Below are 26,182 nucleotides of genomic sequence, written 5' to 3'. Positions count from 1 at the left end.
AGAGAAGACCCAGAACTTTACAGACGTGAAGCTATTGAGATGATTGATGGAAAATTGATTGTAACTATTTCGACCAGTTTGGTTTGTTTAATCCAGCCCTATGCAAATGGAGGCATAACCAGGCTGTGTGATCATTTATGAATATGATAAAAAGTATGTTATTGTGATTTTATTTAAATAACCTCACAACATTATGGGCCTTTACATTGTTTATTACAAAATAATCAGTTCATAAACAGTTAAACTGGATGAAAAAAGATGCTACATTGTTTTTATTAAAACAACTACTACTACTCCTAATCTAGGATTACTAAGGTGCATTGTTTTTTGTTTTTTCCTGTACTTTTGTACATAATGCTTCTTTTCCAATTGTGGAAGCTAATAAAGTGGAGGAAAAAATAAAAAGGTGCATTGTTTTACACGTTTACATTCCTAACTTTACAGCTTAGACACAGAAGTGAAAAGGTCCGGTCCCTTTGCACTTCAGCTTCTTCAAACTTGGCCGTTCTATGGGGTAGTTAAATAGGCCTGGTTTAATCTCTAGTCTCAGCTTTTCAAATGTGTAGTTCTGTAGTTTAATATCTTGGTACACTGCATATCTTTGGGGTTTTAATCCGTTTGCTGGACAAAACAAGCAATTTGAAGATGTCTTCTTGTCTTCTCTGAACTTGTGATGGGCATTTTTCAGTGTATTTAAGTTTTCATACATTAAACAATTAATCAGGAAAATAATTTACATAGATAATGAAAATAATTGTTAGTTGCAGCCCTAAAAACTTGTTGTATCCCTGCAGGTAATGATACTGAAACAATTTATCTCAGCTCAAGCAAATACACTCTAATAGTAAACACTAAGCCCCTCTAGTCGTGTCTGCCTAACTAATTATGTTTACAAGGTTTCCCTTGTGCCTGCTGTGTAAACCTGTCAGTCAGGACAGAGGACGGCGGGGTCGCTTTACAAAGCTACTCTCTCTGGGAACTGTGACTTGTGCAGTGGGTCTGGAGGGGGACCGGTCAGGTTAACGATATCAAGCTGTGTGTCCCCTCGCAGCCTTATCTTATCACCGTGGTTTGTGGCATTAACCTTGAGCTGGAAAGGAGAAAATCTTTAAATGGGTAGGGATTGTATTAAAATAAGCAGCGACAAAGACAGAGCAGCCCTCCCCCTCTGCTCCCCCTGCCCCCCTGCTACTGACTTTATGTTAGTCAACTGATAACAGCTCCCCTTGATCAGGTGGGTTGATTAACGATGGGAAAACAGTGTGACACTGACCTTCCTGAGAGCCTTGGCGCACACCAACACAGGCACAAAACACACACTTAGAACCAGGAAATAGAAACTAAAAGAAAATCCCGGTGGTCAACACATGCTGTGGGTTTCAAGGCCACTTCATTTCTAATAATCAGGGCCTGGTGACTGCCACAACACAACACAAACTGCAGCCTGAGGTGAGAGATGAGAGTTATCAAAACAATGCTCCAGTTACTGTAAATGAGATCCCAGCCGGCATCACACGTCACCCAAATACACACACAGAAACATTTGAATTCTGATGCTCCAACAGGGCCAATGAAATCAATGAAAACAAAACAACTTCTGTGAATGTAAGAAATGGATATTTTCTTCATGGACTAATCTGATGATTGCTTTCTCACCTTTAGTCCAGACCTTGGCAAAATATGGCTCAAGGACCAGATCTGGGCCACTGAAAGGTTTCAATGTGGCGTGCAAAGGCCTGACTGAGCACTTGGAAATATTGCAATTAAAATCAAACAAAGACAGTCAGTATCATTGTGCTTAACATTTTAACATTATTGGGTTTTTATTCTGAAAGGGGTCTGTGGTGTATTAATTTGCCTCTCAATCCCTCACACCCATGTTGTTTACCTTGTTCTTTTTCTACTGTTGCTGCTCTTGTGACCTGTATCCACCATCCATTGCATACCATGCATATAACATGGTAATTCAGAAAAGGTGACCAAAAGCGGAAGTGCATTAGCTAGCTAGCTGCTCAGACGTGCTAACGTGCCCTGTGTAGAACATTTGTGTCTGGCTCATGGCAGCCTGATCAATATGCACCCTATGAAAAATGACTGCTGGTTCTGTCTATAAAATGTGTTAAAAATGTCTAAAACCCCAAATATATTCAGTTTAGTATCACGATTAGCAAAGACAAGCGTCAAATTTTCATGTTTAAAAAGCTGGAACCAAGAATTTTTTTTGCCATATGTGCTGACAAAATTGATCAAAAATATTGCAGCTTTATTTTCTTTTGGATCAATCAACTAATAATTGCAGCTCTACAACCTGTTATTGCCACCGTCGATAGCAGCAACGAGAAGTGACACCTCATCACGGTATCAGTTTTAGTGATGCACATAGACTTGTCAGCAAAAGTCTCACCTGACAGTCAGTTGGTGTTGGTTTCGTGTCAGGAGGAGGCGACTCAGGAATCTCTGAGTCAACATGCAGCAGGTCCCAGCTGCGCCAGGATGTCAGACGACCAAAACGAACCATTTTCCACAGACAAAAATAAAAAAAAAATCCCCAAAACGTCAGATAACAAAAATGTCTGAGTCTACAAAAAATATGCAGAGGTAATTCCAAAAGTCAGGAAGAATCCATTTCCAGGAAATCACAATCCAAACGAGAGTGCAGAGCAGAGCAAAGCATCGCAGCTGCTTCTCCAGCGAGTCTGATCGACTGCCTACCTGAGCCTGCAGGTACTGTGTGCTGCAGGCCAACGGTCACACAATAAACAGTCATAAAGGTGTGTGTGTGTGTGTTCACCCTGCAGTAACCTCCACCTTTAGGCATCTGGGGAAGTTCTTTGTCTTTCCAGCACACACACACAGACCTCCTTCTCAGCATGTGGCTCCTCCCTTGCCATATGGAGAATAAGTAATAGTCCCCTAACACCTTGTATAATTAGTTTAATTAGAGAGCGGGGTAGCAAACAAAGCAGCCATCTGAGTTCTTCACAGACATACAGCCTGGATTCAGCAATTAGAGAGGAATAATTCCAATAATTATAGATTTCTGTAACATACAAAATGTTTAAAAAAGTCCCCAAAAATCAAGTAACAAACATATACGCAATGAGTGTTGCATTAGAGCTGCAAAGATTAAAAAAAAAATTAGTTGCCAACTTTAAAGCAAAAATGTCAAACATTTCTTGATTCCACCTTTTTAAATGTGAAGATTTGCTTCTTTTCTTTGTCATTTATGGCAGTAAATGAAGAGTCTTTGCATTTTAGACAAAAAATTAATCAGTTAATTGTGAAAAAATTGTTAGATTGATTGATACTGATAATCTTTATTTGAGGCCCTTCATTCATTTCTCTGTGTTAAATCAAAAACGGTTTTCTGTCAGTTCTAAGTAGCACTGATATCAGGGATAAAATGCACACATGAAAGCGAACTTTAAAGTCTAATATTTATGCCAAACACCTTATCAGCTCTCACTTCTCACTCTATTAACAAACTACACTGACTGTTTTATAGAAACACCCCATGTTTCAGTTCAGACCTTCAGATCAAATGTGAAGATGAGGCCCCATGTGATTCAACCACTGTTATTCAAAGAGACTCTGTGTTAATCGACTATTGTCTCCATCGTGAGCTATCAGAGCAGCTGTTGACACCTGGTATTAACATGTGTCCCGGATGATCTGATCACAAGTGGACAGCTCTAAGAACAACATGGCGTCAGTTTCACCGCGGCATCACTGTACCGGTGGCTAGTCCGTGTCTTCTGCATGTCAGCGTATAACTTTTTACTGATACAACTCATATAGACAACTTTTTTGTTGCACTTTATCACCAGACTCCCTTAAAAAAGCTTGCAATTTTGTCAGTTGTTGAGTGAGAAGAAACTTTATAAACTTTGTGAAATGCTATCCACAACAAATATTTAATTATTTGACCCTTCTTATAAATTTGGCAAATGTTATACATTAAGTTGTTTCTTTGTGTAAAAAAATCTTTCGTTCATTGTGTGAACTGTGCTAATGTATATATTAGCATAAAGAGTGGGGAAGTGAGATCTGATCTCAAGTGCTCACTCAGGAGACACTTTGTAATGTCAAGTGTGAACATAAATTCTTAGAGCTGTCCGCTTGTGATCAGATCACCTGACAGGCGTGTTAATATGAGGTGTTAAGAGGCTGTGAGAAAGAGAAGAGGTGGCTGCTGGCTGTGAGGAACAATCTCCACTCATTACCATCCACAGGTGTGTAGTGCAGGTAAAAAATACTGCATGAGCCAGTTTAAAAAGAGGAAATAAATAAAGACAATGGCTTCTGCCATCGTCTTCTGTCTTCCTAAAACAAAACACACTGAGTGCACTGTATGAGCAGGAATACAGTGTCATTCAAAACAGAATCAAAACCCTCAGGGGTGAAATGTGTTGCTCTGTTTTGGTTCAGTACACACTGCAGGCAGTAAGAAGACGACTCTTGCCACTCCTTTCACAGTCTCGTCAGTCGAAATGTGGGCTCACTGCGTCATCCCGGTGTCTTCAGCCCCGAAGGCTTTTCAGGACTTTTGTGAGCTGCAGTATTTCCCAAGCACTGATTGCTTGTCTATTCTGAAACAATACTATCTACCTCTCCTGTTTTATTACATAACGAATCCTTCCACCCCCAAAGCAAAGCCAGGAGTCTCTGCCCCTTTTTGGGTGAGTGAACAAGGGCAGCAACTTAATGTTTATTTTCATTATCAATTCATCAATTTGTCGTTTGGTCTACAAATTGGCAGACAATACTGGAAAAATCAACATTTTTCACAGTCACAATAAACTGAAACCCTAGGTGACGTATTATTATATCTTGTTTTGTTCAAACAACAGTCCAAAACCCAAATATTCAGTTCAATTTCACGCGAGACAAAGGAAAACAGCAAATCAGCACATCTGAGGAGCTGGGAAGAGAAAATGACTGGCATTTTTGATAGAGAAAGGAATGTCAAAATAAATATTGATTCCTTTTCAGTTTGAGAGTTGATATGGCACCTGAGTTTCCATAACAACACAAAAAGTGCCTCTTTTCATTTCACAAAAGATGCTCAAATACGTCATGTTGTCTAAACACAAGCAGCAACATGGGAATTTCTTCTAAAAATGGTAAAATATTGATTTTAATGATCTGATCCAGGTCTGCAACTAATCACTGACTATTTGATGTTTATTTTCTCATCTAATTAATTATTTGTTTGGTCTAAAAAAGGTCAGAATATAGTGGGAAACGCCCATCACACTTTTCTAGACGTCAAGCTGATGGCTTCAAATCTGTCTTGTTTTTCAGTGCTGATGTTTGAGACTTTGTCCCAGCATTGAGTATATATGCTTTTTCCTGATGTGATGGAAAAGTGCATTATGGGAGACATGAGCACAGACACACATCTGGAGGATCCATTAGTTGACATTAAGTCTCTGGGAAAGCCAAAACCATCCAACTGCAAACTGTAATGTGATTCTGGTCGCTCTGATTTGCAATCTCTGGATCAAATAATCTTACTGTAAGTTAATACACTTCACTCTGTTATATAAATCAGTTTTATATATTTAACTGGACTCAGAGACAGTTGGTGGAAAGTGACAGTGCGGCAGAGCACAGTGTTGTATTCGATCTGCTATGGCAACTGATGGTTGCATGTTATAAAAAGGGATCAAAGTACTTGACGCGCTTACTGGAAATCACCAATGGTCGAATTATCTTTATGACAACTGTAAAAGTTGCAGTTTCTGTTTTCAGGAATAGGAAAGACGAGCGAGTACAGGAACTGTGTGCATGTGTCCCCAGAGGCTGCTGCGATACTGTAAAAGCAGAGTCAGTATTTTGTATGTGTATTTAGTTTTGTTTTTGGTTCAAACCGGCGTCATATTGTGCTGCATTCAGACAAAAAACATCCTGAGCCATGACCCTGAGGATGAATGACTCGACAAGTCAAACAGGCAAAAAATGAGTCAGATATTAAAATATATGAAGAAGGGGGATCCCAACTTTCAGATGTTAGTTTTGTGACTTTATCTGACTTCTATCAGTCTTATTATCTCTGCAGCAAAACATGATTATCTACATGTAAAACAGAGGTTGGATAGGTTGGATTTTTTTGAATGATGCAGGTTAAAAGTTGAACTCGTTTACCTTACATCAGTATCAAAGGTGATTTGATATACTGCTGATATTGTGAGAGGGTGAAAGGATGCATTATTTGCTGATAGTGCAATAAGTGCAGGCACAGACGGACAGCGGTGCTTTATGGGAACTATCAGCGAGGTTGGAATGCACCTTCAACCAATCAGAGAGCTTGGCTGAAGTTCCCCCGTCGTAAAATAATCAATCTGGATCATCAAAGCTCTCTGCAGCGTATCACAATCCTGCCAGGGTCTATAAAATGTAACATGCATGCAATAATAAAGTCGAAATACCTCACTGAAACAAAAGAGTAACTCTACACGAAAAAGGACAGGACTTGGCTGCATTTTCTCCGAGGCCTGGCACAAGCCACTGCCATGCCAGGCCATGAATCCGGTCACTAGGCAAATATCTTTGAGGAAAGCTCTCAATTCCATAAAAAGCAGACACGCCTGCGTTTTATGGTGAGTGCCAAAGCTGCTGCCATAGAAACTCAAAGACTGCACTCAGTGCCCGCATGTCCGAGTGGAGCTTTTGTCCTCCAAACAGCTTTCATAAAATATGGGCGGGCACCCAAAACGGATCACAGCCTTTCTGCTTTTGAGTCTCTTTAAGGCAGAAGTATCACTAGACTTCAATGAGCCTGGGTTCTATGGCAAGAGACTCTTATTTGGGTGCACGATTTAAATAATTTATGAGTCATTCTCACCACATAGCTTCACAAAGACAGAGACATGAGAAATGTAGAGCTGCAACTCCCCATTATTTTCTTTATTGATTAATATGCTGAATATTTTCAAGGTATAATCAATTAATTATTCATTATTAATCTGCAAAATGCTTGCTTGGTTTGTCTAACCATCAGTCAAAAACTGAAATATATTAGTAGTTTACTAAAAGATTAAGAAAACCAGAGTGAAATTATAAGGAGCTTTTAACTAGTGATGAAACAGTGTTAATTTAAAACTGATGCCTCCATGTGACAAAGGACCATGAGCAAGAAGATTGGCTATTTCTATATAATTGTACAGTATATATAGTTATTACTAATACCTCCATGTTGATTGTCTTTAAAATCAGATGCAACAATTTATGGCATATAGACCAGAAGATATGTTTACAAAGTCAATCAGTCAGTCTGGTAAAAAGATTCAGGAGATTTTCATTAGCTCTTTTTATTTTTGACGTTACATTTTGAGTTTATCCACAGGGGCCTCCAAAATCAATACAATATAAAAGTTCCTTGTCGTTGCTTTAAAGATCCTCTCTGGACATGTTTTAAGACATAACAATACTCTGCTTTGAGTAAGAATTTGTGCCTGATATGATTTTTCCAACGAAAAGTCAACACCTTGTTAAAAACTGTTGAAATGACATGTACTTTTCCCCCTGATTGAAAAATCCACAATCTGTGAATATGCAAAAAATATTTGTACACTTAGATTTTCCTCATCATACTTGTGTAAGTTACATACTAGATTATGATTGTCTCCAAAATAGTTGTGATGTCACAAAATCCCACTTGTATGTACATGCCCTGAACTTTAGATTTAAGGTGAGCACAGAGACAGTTTCCTCTTTCCACTGCTTTCTACCATCAAACTCTGCACATTCATCATCCTGAAAAGTGAAGCTCAAATATCCAAGTTAATTAAAACTATGTAAAGTGCTGTTTTGATTGGAAGAAGTCTTTAAAAATGACTTACATGATTAATCCCCTGATCATAATTGTTGCAAAATGATTTTTTTTTATGACTGACTAACTGATTATTTATCAACAGATTGTTTGAGCTGTACAGAAATGTCCTTTGTAACTCAGTACCACCAACAGTCAGAGGCTCAGTGTGTTTTGCCAGATATCCAACAGATTCACCAGCTTTCATTAGAGCATCAGAAGCAGCGCAGTACCGCCCCCCTGAGGACTGCACTGCAGTTGATTTTATCACTCACATCACTCTTTCCACCTCCATGGCCAATAAACCTGACAAGTCATTACCTGCAGCGTGGCTACATCGAAATTCTCTGGCAAAATTCCACGGGAGGAATTACACCGTCTATAGTTTGACGGCACAAACTAAACACAATGCAGCAAAAGAAGGTGAGATGTGGCCGTATGACTAAACCTCTGCTTTCCTCAGCAACCTGCAGTGTTTGCGTCTCCGCTTGATGAGTAACCTCAGTGACTTATCGCCGCAGATGGCATTAAAATGCTTGAACCGAGCCACTACCTGTTTCCCAGCCCAAAGCCACGATGACATCAAGACTTGTCTGTTTACAGTGTGAGCACATTCACACACACAATCAAACTCATCTGTAAGTCGGTCTAGACTTGCCCCAGGGTGTTAAACAACCAGTGACTTGTTTCAAGAGCTAACAGGGCAGCTCACAAGTTAACTGATTAAACCTGTGCGAACACTGAACACCAAAAATGAGAAAAACACTGAAAACTACAGTACAGTGCAGTTTCTCGCTCTTACATGATAATACATTAACTGTATTTAACAACAGACAGTATCAGTGTTGATTTTGATCTCAGTGATCCTGACCCTGGTATTACTTGGCACCAGATTGAAACCAAAGTTTTTACCAAACTGTTCTCATCAATACTTAAGGGATCAATCCGCCCACCTCTGCTTCCGTGTCCTCACATACAGGAAATGCACTCATTCTACTAGAGGGCAATACAATGATTCAACTTTGAGCAAATGTTAAACATCTGGCAATAATATACAGCAGTGACAATGCAACTGTTCATGTAAATATTATTGTGCTGAACAAAAAAATCACCGCTTCCCCTGGAGCGGATGTTGCTAAGCGACCACTTTGTTCATTTCGTCCTCTTCAGAGACAATACTGTCATGCAGAGGAAGCAATTTCAATTGTTGATTTTTAAATGATACTCTTTAGGAAATATTCAGCTGCTAAATTGTGTTATCATTGCAAAGCAAGCCGAGCCGGCGAGCTCACACACCTGTACTGTTCTGTCTTTGTCTGTAAACATAATATCTTTGGATTTTAGACTGTTGATCAGACAAAACAAGCAACTGATTGTCGGCTAATCCTCTCCCCAAAATACCGATCCAATCACAACAACTCCAATCATAGCTTAGAAACCATAACTAAGCCTTTGTGTGGTGTGTCCCCACTGTGAAGAACTGGTTCTGCATGTTATTAGAGTTTAGGTTAACATGATTGCTATCATGCTTTTCTTTCAGACTTCCCCAGACTTCTCCCATTTTCCCTGGGTTTCCCGTCATGTTTTGTAAGATTATCCGACGTCACCCAAGTTGCCAGATCGTCTATGAAACACAGTCTATGCTCTAAATACACACATACAGTTTCAACCCACCTGTCACCGCAACCTGACAACCCACAGCCCGACTCAAGGGGCGTCTTTGCAGCTGCTGTCTTAGCAAGCAGAGGCACGCTGACTTGATGGTAGCTGTTGGCAAAACATTTCACCAAAAAAAAACCCCTTGCATTAAACATAACCTTGCATATTCTGAAACCTAAATATTGGCAACTGTGTTCTTTCATGGATTTGTTTACAGTCCAAAACCTTTTCTCTTTAAATGTGTTTCTACATTCTACATTTAACAGGGTTCTGTTTTAAAATGAATCAACTGGAAATTAATAAGCCAGCCAACTCATTGAACTAACATTAGCTGAATTAGCTAGTTAGCTACAGCTGATAAAATCTGTTTCCAGCAGTTGTCATTTCGACTGGACCAATCAAGAGTTAACAGCTATGAAAACCTGCTGTTGTCTGAAATCACGGGCCCATTGTTTCAAAAATTACTAAATATTGAAGGCGGTAAATCTGCCATAATTATCGTAAACTGAATATGTGTTAAACGAGAATAGAAGGCTTGACATGCATAGCAACAGTAACTAAGGCTTGTCACTTTGGCTCTGTGAATTCATGATGGTCAGTCTTCACTATTTAGTCGTATTTTATCGCCTAAATAATTGACCCATCTTAAGTCTCACTCCCTTTTGCTGAAGTGGCACAGAGTGTTCCTGAGTGAACTCATCATCATACGAGATTCAAGGGATCAGTTGGCAGCAGTGAGCAGGCTGGCATGCACACACACGAGTGTGCGCACAAAGACAAACACGCAGCTGGCAGAGGACTGAAGCGGAAGCCCAAAAATACATCCCCATGGTTATGCTGGGTTCAAAGAGATAAAGGTAATGCAATATGATGAGGTCATGATGAGATACTGTACTGTCCCAAGGCATCATGGGACTTAAGGAAGAGGAGGTGAAGTTATGGAAAACAGTAAAGGGTGTGGCAGAGCAGCGCGAGTCACTGGGTGTGTCCGTGTCTGTGTCTGTGTTTGGTTTGAAGGGGTGGCGTATTTTGGTTTGATGAGTCTGAGAGAGAGTTTTGTATGTTATGAGCTGGAGCATCATGTGAACTATAACCACGGTCGCATAATACGACGATCAGCTGCAACTCACCAACAGATCAACGCTTTCTCTGCGTCCCAGAGATCCATGTTCCACCTTCTCCATGCCTGGGTTGAGGATGTAGGGGCTCTGACCTGGAGAGGGCTTCATGTTGGGCAGACTGAGCGACCGCAAGTCCTTCACACCCTGCTCCACCTTCAGCTCATCACCAAGCCGTGCTACATGAAAAAAAAAAAACATAAAACAAGTGGTTAAGCAGAATGTGTGAAGGGAATCTTGTTAAACTTCAAATCTGCACAGCCCTCAGATCATTATTAGTTTATTTTTTTAATGCAGAGGAAGCCCCCACACTCAATGCTGGGGTGTTTTCTTTTCAAGTTCATTTTTCTTTTTTCAGTTTTGAGTCATTTTGAACTCAGCACCACACCCAAACTATTAGACTCATTGTTTTTCTTGAAGTTAAACACTTTAACAGACTCTTGTAAACATCATACAGGGGACAATACCAACCAGAGCAGGACAAACCTAGGCTTAAATTAAACATATTGTGGCTACTTCAGGACAGCTGAAATAAGTGGAACACAACAACAACATATTGTCAACTTTTAAAGCTACAACAAGCAATTTTTAAAGGAGTTGTTAAAATATGAAAAATATGAAAGTTCCTTGTAGTAGCTTTAAGTTGATATGGTAAATTTAAGATTATCAAACAACTGTTAAATCACACATCCAACAGATACAGAGCAGCTTAAGCATTCATGTTTCTGGCCATCTGGTGAACTGATTCTCTCCTTTAGCCCTGTTTTTGTTCTCCATGAACTCCTGAGGGAAATATCTGGGTCTTTATGGTGTGTTCCATTTAAACTGGGAAGTCAAAATTTCCAATTCCTCATCAGAAATTTCAACAGGAACAACCCCTGAAGTCAGGATTTCTAACTGGGAAAGTTCTCCACCAATCCCGATCTCAAAATCCAAGATGGCTGCTTTGCACATCAATATCATGTGAAAGCTGTAGTAATACACTGTTTACTGCAGTTTATTACAAACAGCACAGTCCAACAGTGTTTGTATGCACAAAATACTGTATAAGAACTTACAACAAAGCACAATAAAGGATTTCCTGCAGGCATCCATCTTGGTTTTCTGACTTATTGTACTGGGATGCGGTTAAATCGGGTGTGATGTCATTCCTAGCTCCAACTTTAGAGGTAAGTGGAATGCAGCGTTAGCTGCTTAATGCTCCTCTATGATCACAAACTAGTTTCTAACATTGTCTGTTTGTCTGTTGGCTGTTTTCTACTGGCCAAGTAGTATCAATTCAGGGCTTTTTCACTGAAAACAGCAGTGAGAGTGAATCAAAACATTAAAGTTACAAGCTGAAAAGCCAAAGCAATGAGCTGAAACATGCTGAAACACTCTTTTGCCCTTGCCCAAATAAAAATACAGATTATAGCCACTTTAGTATTTGTTAAAGTATTTAATGTGGCTGCATGAGGTACTTATCGATAGTCAGCGAAGCAGAGAGGGGAAGAGATGGACGAAATCAGGAACTTTATCTTGCAGAACACATAAGTTGCTGGTCTACTGCCTTGATCTGTTTGTTTGTTTGTATTATTGCGTGACTTTGGTGTTTTAAAAGCATAGTTCTGATTCAAGGTAAAATTACTGATTTCATCCATGGAGTTTGGTTGGTTTGACTTATGTGACTGCAGTTTCTCATCAGAAAAGTGTCTCTGACAGCAAAGAAAAGCAGTGAAAATATTCTAAATATAGCTCACACTTAAACTGATATTGATTTTTATTTTTTAGTTGGACCTTTTTATGTGGCTAAAATATGTTTTCCTGCTGACCCTGTCCACAGCAGTACATTGCCCCGTCTCTTTTTCTGCCATCTACTGTAGGTAATAAACCGACGATCGATAAGTTCCTCATACGACCTCACATTAAACAGTCTGAACTATCCCTCTAAAGCATAGGAACAAATAGAGCTGGGATTGAAACAACACAAAACACAATAAAGATGAATAATATAGAGCTGTCATCTTCAGAAAAAACCCCTGAACCCTCCAGCCACGTGCTGAAACAGCTGTGGACCGTTTGCCCTCGACCTCTGTGTGTCAGACTGTGTGTAACTCCAGACTGCGGTCAAAGAGGTGCGAGTCGGGATGGTGACGATTTCAAATGAATAGCAATTAGTCATGACATTGGATCGCTTTTATGGAAGGCTTAAATGGGCCTTTGATCCAGAGACTGCAACAAGTGTAACTGCAGTGATCGCAGAGGAGAGGCTCCATTCCCACTTTCCACTGAAGCACTGAGGGAAAGGAAGCTGGCGGAGTCATCAAGCTGCTACTGCATTATTATTAAGATTCATGGGAACCTTAATGACATGAGATCGAGCGGAACAGTGACAATTTTTTCCCTTGTAGTTGTGATCACTTTTAAGGATGTGGCCCAGTCCTTTTCCTCCTAGTCAGAAACACTGTGCGAGAGGAAACTGGCCAACGCCATCTGTCCTCCTCAGCCATTGTTTAAGGCGCACGGATAAAAATAGTGTGACGTCTAAACAGCCTCTGTCTTTCTATGAACGCAGTGAAAGATCACTTTCTATTTCTGCTATTCTCATTTATTTTACAGGTTTATGGTGTGAATGTTTGCCCATATTCCTTTCACAAATGTCCAACAACTGAATGATAAATATGATTGAATATGACTCATTTGTTACCAGAAGTGTTGAAATTTCTCACAAATACGTATCACTTTACTTCTATTTAAACTATTATGTGTCACTGATGGATTAATTAATTGAAATCTATTTTATGTGAGATTGTTCGGGATATTTTCTGTCTGCCGCAAATTATATAATAATATATAATAATTTTGGAACCACAAATGTAAATGAGCCCTACTGCTCTTCATCTGATTTGCATAACCTGCAGCTAAAAGAGATCTGATACTGGGCTCTTTTGACACACAAAAGTTATGGAGTGCAAAAGTGTTTTGTGCTAATAAAAGCGCACAAATCCTTAATAGAAGTGATCACAATACCAGAATTTTACACTTCAATACAATACTAGTATTAAAAAAAAGACAAAACAATATTTGCTACATCTTTCGAAAAGTTTTTTCCTTTTTTTTTTTTAAATAATAACCTCTACATAAACAGTCACTGAACACTGTCTGGTTTTGCTGCTCAGACAAAATTTAGGCAGGACAATAAACAATGAACTTTACTGAGTGCTTGAATGAACACTTTTTTTCCCCTCTTTTTTAATAGTTTCTCTACTTTTGATACTACAATTAATGGATATTACATTGTTTAAAACACATTGCACTGAAAACATCTTTAATCCTTAGAACATATGAACTGTAAAGACTCAGACAGAGGATGGGACATTATTGCAAGTTGGGGTTGATTGCACTGAAATTCGTGAACGCGTCATGTGGCGTTTTTACCTTTGACTTTGAGGTAGTGCCCTCCAAAACGGTAGGCCTCGAAGTTGAGGGACAGCGGCGTGTTGGACTGATCCAGGAACAAATCGACCCGGGACAGCTCGATGCCGTTCCTCTCAAACACTGGAGCCAGAACCTCTCTGATAACACGCGGATGAACAAGAAGCTGTTAATTATGGTTCAAACTCCTGCAACGCATTTTGTGTGGCTGCTCCTCCTCCTCCCCTCTTACCTCAGGGTCTTCTTTTTCATTGCAGGTACAATTTCTGTGTTTATATCCACGTTGAGATCAAACTTGAGGCTGAAACACTCCTTGCTGGGGTCCTGCAGGGGGAACAGACACACTGTTAGTTTACACAGGTGGGGCTGAAGCTCTGCTCGCCCACCCCGGGCTCGTGATGTATGTGAGCTCTCAGCAGATCCACAGGGGGGCTCCTTCTCACTGCACTGCCTGACTGACAAAGCACAGCCTGGGAGATACCATCATGTTATAACATCGCCGTGGAGGATAATGGTGGCTGCTTTTGCTTTGCACAACTCTCTTTTCGGTCAGACACACACACAAATGAGTCACAAATAAGTGAGAAATACTTCTTATTTCCCACAAAAATTCTGTAAAGTCTTTCAGGAAAGGAAGCTATATCCTCTTTCCAGGAATAGAAATGAAACCGTGGTTTCATGGGGGGGATTTTTTATGTTGCACACACCACAGTGCATGTCTCTGTATGATTACTTACATCAGTGTGTCGTCTCCGTGTCTTCTTTTTCACCAACTTCATCCCCCCTGATTTACGCTCCCTGCAAAACAGTCACACACACGTTTATGGTACCTTTTACATCTTAGCTCTTCAAAAGAGCCCAACACACTCTAAGACAAAAACTGTTTTAATGTGACAATGGACACTTTCAAACTCTGTCAGGAGACACACATTTCATTGCTGTAACTTATCCTCCAGCAGGGAAAGACATGAACTCTACTGACAGGCAGGAATACACGAACACTAGTGTGACATAACGGAGGGTTACTGACCCGCGGTCGTTGCTCCCCTCATCCTCTTCCTCCAGGTCGGAGGGGGGGCTGGTGCGAGGGGGACAGGAGCGTGTGGACACGTTCCGAGCCAGGATGGAGGCTAAAGGTTAAGAAAACACAGCAGTCATTCCTTGTGTTGGATCACAACTAAGGCACCATTTAATATCAAGCTTTAAATGGTCGGTTCACCCAAATTAAAAAGAAACAGATTTTCTCTCTGGCTCTTGGGGTTTCTAGCCATGCAGACAGTTTTGCTTTAATTTGTCCAGGTTTTGATATATTTTTGTCTCTGAGGAGTCAGTGTCCTTGCAACTCTAAATAAGAGGTTTATTGTGATAATTATCAGTTTAGTCCTTCAAACATCCAAGAATCTGCTAAGAAACCATAGAAAAAAAGGTGCTTTTTATAACCTCAGAACTTGCCTCATGTGAATCCTTGTGTTTAAATTTTCTATACTATCAAAATAATGCAGTAATAGTTTAGAAAAAATAGGCTAAATGTAGTAGCCTAGTCTGCATTTTGTCTACTGAGGGTAGTTTCTGTCAGCTGAAAAAAATGATCAACTAATTCAGTCTTTAAAGGCAGAATTAAGAATGACGTTGTCATCTTCCTGTATAACTCACCTCCGACTCAGCTGCATCAGTGATAAACAGCCACAAAAATGGATGAGATCAGCACAAGGGCTGCACCTTATTATTGTCTTTTAATCACTTAATCTAACAATTATTTTGTTTGATTAGCCGATTAAGCTAACAACTTATGTATTGATCTTTCTATTTCTTATATTACTTGATTAGTATAATGATTTACCCAAAATACATATTAAAAACTTGTCTCATTTATATAATAATGGGGCAATGTGTTGTTGGAAAAAAAAGTAATACAACGTAACATGACTCTGCTGTCTTGCCGTCGCTGCCGTCTTAACAAAGCGCCCTGGTGTTTTCACAGAAAGCGTTCAAGCAAAGCAGCTGTAGCCGACTGCTGAGATAACGTTAAGCCATGTCCAATTTGCAGAGCCTACAATGTTATACAAATTGACGTTCCATAATTTCCATAATGTTGATTACACTGACGAATCGTCCATACTGCATGTTTCATGTGACCATGGAAACTTGCAAAGAAGCTTTACAGGTTGTTGTAATATAAAAAATGAACATAACGTTGATTGCTCATAGCAACCTCCACTTAAGCTTCCACGTCCATGAAAATGACGCTGACAGCACAGACATGTTTTCTGCTACTGATACGAGAAACTGACCAACAATATTAGGTTGAATGAATGAAGTAAAACAAAACTGGAACTAAGTCAGATTATTCGGATGTTTTAGAACTAAAGATAAAATGATAAAATATGTTTATCATTATTTGAGCGAACAAACCTTTAATCACAGTCACACTGAGAGTTAAACTAGCTTTTTCAAACATACATTAAATAATCATAAGTCAGAATTTCACAAGAACCATATGGTAAAGGAGGATGTTTCACATCTTTTGCCTTATGTAGACAACGACTGGTCTCATTGTCCTTGATATTTACACAGTGAGATCCTGTAATGAGGCAATGGGCATGACATCACTGGAAGAGGGGGAATACCAAATAAAGAAGTGCTGAAACCTACCTTGAGGTTGTAAGTCAAATCGGGGGTGCCGGTCAAAGTGCATGTTGTCTGAGTTCTCCGAATGGCAGCGTGAGTCACATGACTCACACAGGTGAAGGGGGCTTTTGCTATTCAGGTCTAGGCAGTCCGGGTGGTGGCAAACCTGAAAGCAGAAGCAGAGGACAAAAGAGTATGAGAGAAAGATCAAGATGCCAAGGTCCCTGCACTAAAGGGACAGTTCACCCCAAAATCAAAATCACATATTACATATTTTTCCTGTTACCTAAATAGTTTCAGTGTTAGGTGTTGAGTTTTGGAGATGTGTTCCATAGAAATGTTTACTATCCCTCCAGTATAATGGGACTAAATGGCATTCAGCTATACCACTGAAAAATTCAACAGCACTGTCTCTTTTCAGAAGTCATGACCCGGTTACTCAAGATAACCCACAGACCTTGTTGTGAACAGTTTCATGCAGGAACTTCTTTCACTCTGCAGTACAATCTACATCCTTTCTACTAGAAAGGAAACAGTTCCTATATTAAATTACTCACAACAAGGTCTCTGGATTAACTGGGTCACATTTTCTGGAAAGAGAATTTTTCAAATGTATTTTCTAGCTGTTTTGATCATCACAAACCCAGCGCCATCTAGTTCCATTATATTCAAGAAAAGGCAGACATGTCTATGGCCAATATCCAAGGCCAGTTCTGGAGTGAACTGTCCTTTTAAAACAAAAACATTTTAACAGACTGAGCCACAGTGAAAAGGGTAAAACAGTCACACACATTTAGAATAAACAGCTCCCTGCTTCACTATTGTTTCTGCCACAATTAAATGACCACAGAGGCTGCCACGGGCATTCCTGAGGTTTGGTCACTCCCACCTTCCCGCCATCTGTCCCCCTCTGTGGGACGACAACTAATTGACTTAAAGTTAGTTTTTCACCTTGTGGGCTGATCTGGGACCAGCTTACCCTTACGTAATCCAAAATCGTATCCCAAGAGGTGAAACAATAAAACCGACCACAGGTCAAGTGACTGCCTGGAGACGTCCAGGCCGCAGGGCTCTGCATCCGAGGCGACGGGCGGCAGAAGGCTACCGGATTAAGGATCTCTCTGTCTCGGCCCAGACAGATCCGACCCCCCACCCCGCATACTATTCTTTCCCTCACCTCGGTAGTGGCTGACTGGCACCAGTTGGCTCTTCTACATCTCCTCACTCCACCCTGCCTATGTCTCCCCTCGCCATCACCCACACCCAGCTCAGGAAGCGAGGATGTATGGGGAGATACAATGGAGGTCCTGCTAATGTACTTCCTGTCATTGTTTCCATGTACTCAGGAGGAGCAGTGTGTCTGTGCATGTAAGTGTGTGTAAACACATGTCTGTGTCCACAACAGGAGTTTGAGCGCAAGCTAGGGAATAAAGCTTTCAAGTAAACACAACAACTATATCTTCTGGCCGATATTGGCAGATATTGGCCTAGTACAGCTATATCGGCCTATATCAGTATTGGCGTATGTGTCAGTCAAAATAATGTTAATTTTACGGTTTGGGGCTGGGGCGATGTTGGACTAATGTTGTAATATTGACGGACGGTCAAGCCGTGTTTGAAGCCAACTAATAATGACAGTAGCTGGTTGGATGCTGGTAACAGTTTTTTTTTTTTGCTTTTTTAAAAGTTTATACTGCAGAGCAACCTGTGTTAGCTTTGTCGTTATGAAACTGGTCAGTTCTACTCTGACTGGCAGCAGCTAGACGGTTAAGTTGCCCGCTGGGCAGTGAGGTGAGATACAAATGACGTCAAAGGAGAAATCTGTAATATATTTACTGCAATAAATCATAAAATGACCATGATACGTCATCAGAGAATAAGGAAACATTTTAATTTAGAATTCACCTCTCTGACATCAGTGTTGCAGCTGCTGTGTCCCTGTGTGAAATTTCTATTCCGAGACAGAATAACTTTTTTGGTTGTCTGTTTCATGTTAAAGAGTTAAAATCAATGCTGAACGTTCACCAAACCAGTCAGTGCCTGTCTAAATCGTAAGAAATCATTAATAATCTTGTTAAAAGATGTATATATATATATATATATATATATATATATATATATATATATATATATATATATATATATATATATATATATATATACATATATAAAACCGGTGGGCTTGTGTTTTCGGAGTAATGGGCTTAATTTCGACAGAAAACTACCAGTTGTAAACAGCTGATCAACTTACAGTGGAGAGCTTGTTGCTTGTTATTGTTAATTTAAGATTTTGCTTGCGTCCTGCACTCCTGCGGTGCTCCTGCAGCCTGCAGAGCCTGCAGAGGGCAGGGGGAAACATCTCGCTTCAACCAGTGTTTGTTAATACAGTCTACGACTCCAACACACTATCTGGACTGCTGTACTCCTTTCTGCATATGCAATTGCTACATATTGCTTCTTTAAAACATAGCATTACTGCACCAAATTACTTCATATATCATAAATGAGTAATTTGCAAAAACAAACTAAAAAAATAACACTAATACCAGACTGCAACAGCCCTAATTTGCTTTGATTTTTTTGCTTCCTAATATCTACATCAGCCCCATGCAGTACCAGGCTGGCTGTAGATAAAACTGTTTTGATTAACTATATTGGTATAGCACATGCATATACACTGCCACACGCTCTAGCTATACATAACAGAGTGCAAGCCTAATCAAGCTACTCGGATTACAAAACAAATGACTCCCCTCCCCTGATACTCTACCGTCATATTTTGCAGACTGGAGCAGGAGTCTCCCCCACTCCTGCAGTTCAGTTCCATATCCATGCCAGCAGGCACTTGGGACCCCAATAAACATCCAACTCGCCGCCTCGTCGCCCTGCTAATTCACTCTGCAATGTGCCCGTCAAGCTACACTGACGAGCTGCCTAATTAATCCACTCCTCTCAATGTCTAGCCAGGTATAATCGCAGATTTTAAGGAGCAGGTTGCAGAGCTGAGAGAGGACAGAAGGAGGGAGGGGAGGAGGGAGGGAGGGATAAGGTTATGGGAGGGTGAGTAGTCCCAGTAAAGATATAAACCTAAGGCAGGAAGGAAGAAAAAAGGTCCATCCAGAAGCTTTTCAGAAGTACAAAGCCCCCCTAATCTTGCAGCCTAATTGGTGCCTGCGCCCTGTCAAAGCCATCTGACGGTCCTGCAGAGATTAAACAGCCCCGCTCTGAGCTCCGCCAGCCAGGGTCTTCTCCTCTTTTTCCTCTCTCTCCCTTTCTTCTCTGTCCTCTGCCACCACCAGCACCGACTCCTCCCTTCCTCCCATACACCCAGGGTCACTATACCCATTCTGAGCCCCCAACCAGAGGGAGGTTTTAAATAGAAAGAGACTGAGAGGCTGAGACAAGAGTCAGGGAGGCTACAAGAACGGCCTTGTTTACTGTTGTGAATGTGAAATGCTCTCCTCCAGCAACTGCATTAAAGGATAATTCCACTTTATTATAACTTGGGTTATATTTGCATGTTTTGGCTCATTTCTATCAGTCATGATAACATTGTTCTTGCTAAAGTTATTGCTGAGATCTGAGAATGCGGTGACATCACTAAATCAAAGTGCAACACACTATGTTCCCATGTTATTATGACTGATAGAAATAATGGCCAAATCTATGAAAATAAAATTCAAGTTGTAAAAAAAAAAGATAGTAGTACACTCCAAAGCTACAATTAACAATATTTTATATCATCAACACATCACATAACTACTTGTATTTAGAAGGGATCACATGTAATAATGAAGCCACAGAGAACCATCAGCGACTCTACCTTTCTCTGTCAACTCTATGAAGTGTTTTAGCATCGCTCAGCAGTTATTTTGGATTATCAGTAACTGAGAGGACTTACTTTCATCGGATGGATACAAAAGTGACTTCAAATGAATGCTAACTTAAAAGATTACAATATGTCATTATCGTGGATTAGGGATTCAGGACTGATGCCAATACCAATATTTGGGAGTAAAAGATTCTGGTAACAATATCAACTGATATTCTTAATACACAACATAGAATCTATACAAAAACACATGCTTTTTTTGCAATAAATCCTCAAATCCTAATCAACAACAGTTGATTAGAATCTTAACAAGCTAACATTTTCTAATTAGCAGAGACCACAAAGTGCAGTCGAAGCTGATGGGAATAACATTAACTTGTAAAATATTGGACAAATTAAAATTCTGACCCGATGATGGTGCTAGAGGAAAATTCCTGTGATCACCAAAGTCAATGTCAGGAGGATTCATCTTCTGAGGGCATGAATGCCTGTGCAAAAACGTCAATCTGTTCACTAGCTGTTGAGATGTTTCAGCCTGGAACAAGCAGTGCATTTTTTTTCATATATAATAAACTGAGATCCTGTTGAGTCCTGTGCTCACTGTGGTGACTATGGTACTGCTCAGGTTAAAAAATTTCTCAATCGTTGCAGATGATGACGTTCAAGTTGCAGGTACAGGAGAGTGAAGTGTCTCACCTCTGACTGAGTCGGTGACCTCAACGACCACGCTGCCTCACAGCTTCATGGCAGAAGCAAACAAGTCACAGAAATCTGTTACAACACCACCTCCTTATGCTTCTCTGAAGTCAATGTCCATGCATGCGCTCACATTTTCGCGTAGCAGAGTCAAATGCCCCATCGCACAGAGGTGGGATGTTCTCCAAGAGGTGTGGAGACAGACGGCTGAGCCAGAGAAATTCGAGCAAATCAAGATGCCATATTTAGACAATAGACCAGATAGGTAGGCCTTCCTCACTATCAAGTCGAGGCGTCCACATTCCTGCTGCAACTAAAGCAGCTGAAAATATCTGCCCCTTTAGCCAAGACAAACGAGTGCATTTTAGGATGAAGAAAGGGCTCTGTAAGTGGACAAAAAGCACCGTATAGAGAAAACTCAAACAAACCCAGATTACAAAAGCCTGTAATCTTATATTCATGACAGATACCTGAAGATTTACACCTGAAACAACTGTCAGGATGTGTGCAACAGGGATTTTTGCAATACTGAACATTCCTATCAATGAGACGGAAGATTGATACTGCAGTATGAGGACAACCTGACTTTCATTATCCGTCTGTTTCTGGATCTGGAGGAGTTTTCTCAGCATAACAAGGAGGAGGAGGAGGAGTGAAGCTGACTGTAAGAGAACCGTGTGACCGTGGTGGACAGCTGATAGGAGGCCATGCGTGCCTCACACTGCGAGTGCATGAATGTGTGCGAGACAACATGTGTCATGTGAGAGTGTGTCGCGTGTGTCCCCTGCATGCCTGCTTTCAGATCTCGCCGGATTAGAGGGGAGGTTCGGGGGAGCATGAGTGACTGCAGATGAAATACACACACATACACACCTACCTTCACCCCCCCCTCCCCCCGAACAGCTGAGAACACACACCGGCCCCATAGCGCCCCTTGCCTTGGCTTAGCACGTCTTGATGCCACGTGGCACCTGCTTATGCACCCTTGTTTCCACACATCCTGCAAACACGCAACACTCCCACAAACTCCCACACACACACACAAACGTACAGGGACTTACAAACACAGGCATGCCCGCTCTGAGGCTGTGTCATCGATGAACAGCACACCAGCTGTAATAAAGCCTTTCTTGCTTGGAAGACGATGACTGGAGTCTTCTGAGGTGAATCAGGATTATTACCTTAACACTCAATCCTCCATACGCTGGCACGCGACGTATGAAGGCAATTCCAACGCACTTTAAAACACATACTGTAGCCACAGACATAAATAAGAGTTTGATCTTATTATGGCTGTACACAGCACAAGATTACATCACACAGCAGATGCTAAAAACATTTAAGTGGGGAATAGTTCTATTGAGTTTAGATTCAAATGTTTTAAACAGGATTTAGAATTAAAGATGGAACTTGTGGGTTTTAAAGTAACAGCCCAGCAGTTCGATTTGGCTGCAATGTCCTCACCACCGTCACATTTCTGGCTCCCAAGGACCATTTTAAATACATTTGGATGGCTTGCCACATCCTCACAAGCTGGAAAATCTGTGGGTAATCAGTCTTTGTGTATGGAATTATGTGATGCACTGAGGGGAGAGGCCGCAGATAAATTCAAACCCAGATTACAGATCTGACTTGATACTATACGAGGCCCATCCATCACCGGGCTGCTGTGCGGAGCGGATAGAGAATCCGCTCAGTAATGATCTCCACATCCTATCGGTTTGCAACCTGAGTGCATTTCCCACTCCGACCTCACTCAGCCCTCCTCCGGAACAGCTTGTCCTGCCAGAGCACACCTAGCACTTATGTAATCGCATGCATCACTGTGTGTGTTTCAGGAGTAAAAGAGGGTATGTGAGCCGGAGGCTATAGTTTCTCTCACAGCCAATTATCACTATGTATCTTCAGAGAGATAAAAGGCTTCCATTGTTTGGTTGAGTAAAACTTCATAGAGTTGGAGTCTGATAGCATTTTATCATATCCGAATAGGTTTAGTTTCTGTAAGCAACTAAAGTTATAAATCATTAAAACTCAAAGACTCAATTTAGATCCGCATCATCTTAGCTACAGATTTAGTGATCTTTGCTACAAATCTGAAAAGAAGATAAGCAGCACAAAATATGAAAGCCTCACTATAAGTATTGAGACTTTTGCTCCCAATATTGATGGTTTTGATGCAAAACTGCTGAGTTAATAAGCTTTAAAACGTTGATATGATTGGATTCTCCTGATATTGACATGATGCAGTCAGTGAGACCCCACTCTGTTTGTTTTATTGAACTACAAAAAAACTCAGTTCACACGCAGTCGGTGGTTTCACAGAGAGATGCTTCTTTTTACTCAAACTTTGGCCCACTGTGGCCCTTAGTCTCTTCCAATGCGTGGGAGGCGGTCCCGAATGTTTCCAGTAGAAAAACTCACAAAGGTGAGATTTATGCTTAAATGGAAGTGTTTTGTAATAATGTTTTCTTTTTTTCTTTTGAGAACAAAGACGTTCGTTTTGGCAAATGTAATCTGGTGAAAGGACACACCTCTGCTTCAAGCTTTTTCGGTGGAAACCCTCCAACATAGTGTATGAGACACTCCTGGACAAAGCTAGGCCGAGTACAGACTCCCACTTTCAGAGAGCAGATTTACCAGCCAAGCATTTCATTAAGCCATTACTGAATTAATGCTAATTAGTTACAGTTGATATAATCAATTGCATTTGTATGATTAAAAAAAGAGGGATGAGAGGTACAGTGTTCCTACACCTTTTTCAGTTTTGCCAACTAATCAAATTTCTAGCCAATTTTAATTTAATGTTAATGTTAGCCTATGTTAGCCCTACTCTGGCTTACACTTTAAATGACTCTCCCATGTGGAGAAGTTGCACAAGGATTTCACCCTCGTTTCTATTATGATTTGTGTTTTTAATTTTCAAGCCATCATCACTGAAACTGCAACTTCCTGACATGTTGTCATCTGTTAATCTCCTACTTCCTGTTTCCATCAGAGGGCACGCATTTAAAAAAAGGCAGACAGATCACACTAAGCGTGGCAGCAGACGCAGACTCGATCGTAGTCATCGTCATTTTGCGCAAGAAGTAAATAGGCTCTCTGACTTATTTTATTTCTTTATCTAAAAAGTGACCTGTCCAGTCAGATAGCAATTTATTATGAACGTAATACCAATACAGTTTTATGCAGTTTCAAGCATGTTATCCAAAATCCAAGCACTTTTACAACGTTGAAAACACCACATTAAGACTCAGGTGTTTTCAAGGGGTTTCAGTACCCTGGAGGTGAAATGTTTGCTAAGAGGTTTGTTAGTTTCAACGCTTAACAAATGTGGGTATTTTACAGACTGAGGACTGGTTTCAAAATGTAAGCGGCTATTAAAACCAACCCTAAAGGTGGATAAATTAATGTCAACACAAGGCAATGACTAACAAACCAGATGTATAATAACATATGTGAGAATTAACAGATAGAGCTGACCTAGAGAGGAAATACACTTTACTGTGTTATGCTTATTGTAATGTGTATGTTGCAGACTGAGCATGTGGAGGCGGTTAATGTAGAACATGTACATTTACTGCATTTAATAGGAGAAAAATATTTTATTGACATATCGTGAAAACATGAGTTCCCAAATGCAATGTTCATAAACACACACACAGCTGTTTGTCACAGTGGTGCCCACACCACACCCATAGAGCAAACTCAATTCCCTGTCATTGTTCCAAGCGGCCATCATCAGCCTTCACACACACTATAGAAAACCTGAAATCAAAGCCAGCCTGAATCAACAAAAAGCACAGTAGCTCAACCAGTGCTTCATACTGGGGACAATGGAGAGTACTGTTTGGCACCGTCTGTCCGTTCTCACTGCTCTCCAGTCTGTGTTGAGACTGTGGGTGACAACCAGGTACACTGTGTTTAATCACACGGGCCAACTTTAATGCTTACCATCACTCCACTCCCACAGAAAAGGCTGCTTCAAGGTCCTGTCCTAACACGAAAGTCATCACTGATTTGGCAACTGGTGGAGATTCTCCTCAGCAGTGAGTTATGTTAGCATTAACGCTGCTCCTCCTCATCAGTCACGAGGGGCCGGAGGAGTCGGCTCACGGGAGCTTCATGTCATCCCTCTCACCCTCTCTTTATTCTTTCAGAAACCCACCCTGGTGTTGTTATTTCTCTCTTTTTAAGACAAAATACACTGGAAAGATAAGAGCTCCAGCGCATCCCAGTAACACACCTACACACGCAAACGATTGGTTAGCACTAGACGAGCGAGGCAGAGTCATGCACGGTCTTGTTCAAATAGTATGACTGCAGTGAAGTCAGTCAAACATCCAGACAGACTTTGGTCAGACCAACTCATACAGTCTATAACACCAAACTAATCAAAGATAACCCAAGAGTCAGACACAAGTACACATCATCAGTGGTTCATAGTCTACGGCTTGAAGAGAGACAACCACTGTCTCATTTTCACATTCAAATACCCTGATGTGCTGACCTTTGACCGCTGCATGCACCATTACAGTACAGTACAGTACAGAGTGCACAAAGACTACACAAACACAGGTGTACCAAACCACGTCCAATGCAAATAAAGTTAAATATTTCTCTGTTTATTGCATGCTCAATTTACAGTAATCCCTAACACATTTACATGTCATTTTCCTTTGTAACAACGGACCAAACCCAAAGATTTTCTGGATAGAACTGATTCTGTGATGCTAAAAAAAATACATAAAAAAATAACAGAAATCCTAACAGATGGTTTTAATTTGTTTTTAACATTTGAATGACAATTTAATTTAATTAATATCAATATCAGGGCTGAGTGCAGAAGCTTATTGCTGCCATGCCAGAGGAATAAAACAGATTAGTATCAGGCTATAATCTGAAGAGTTTAGTAAAAATCATGTAATAACATATTACAACTTTATGTAACAATATACTGTTCATCCTCTTATAATGTGAATCGTTTCGTGCTATAATATGATAACCATTTGTTACAACATTCAC

The 26,182-nt window shown here is 40.5% G+C and overlaps 1 protein-coding gene across 2 annotated transcripts in view; it reads right to left on the bottom strand.

Annotated features, from left to right (window-relative positions):
• plekhg5b (pleckstrin homology domain containing, family G (with RhoGef domain) member 5b) overlaps nt 1-26,182 on the bottom strand; it is an 88,832-nt gene that overhangs the window by 15,026 nt on the left and 47,624 nt on the right. For both annotated transcript variants that reach the window (XM_084720357.1, XM_084720355.1), the window contains exons 3-8: nt 16,657-16,798; nt 15,035-15,134; nt 14,742-14,802; nt 14,237-14,328; nt 14,008-14,144; nt 10,603-10,769 (exon numbers count right to left, since the gene is read on the bottom strand). In XM_084720357.1, the coding sequence (XP_084576483.1) occupies nt 10,603-10,769; nt 14,008-14,144; nt 14,237-14,328; nt 14,742-14,802; nt 15,035-15,134; nt 16,657-16,798 (699 nt within the window). The remainder of the gene's footprint in view (nt 1-10,602; nt 10,770-14,007; nt 14,145-14,236; nt 14,329-14,741; nt 14,803-15,034; nt 15,135-16,656; nt 16,799-26,182) is intronic.

Source organism: Lutjanus erythropterus, chromosome 6, assembly GCF_056507025.1.
Source record: "Lutjanus erythropterus isolate fLutEry1 chromosome 6, fLutEry1.hap2, whole genome shotgun sequence".
Lineage (NCBI taxonomy): Eukaryota > Metazoa > Chordata > Actinopteri > Lutjaniformes > Lutjanidae > Lutjanus > Lutjanus erythropterus.
Note: the sequence above shows the minus strand (reverse complement) of the source record. Positions and strands in the feature narration are given on the sequence as shown.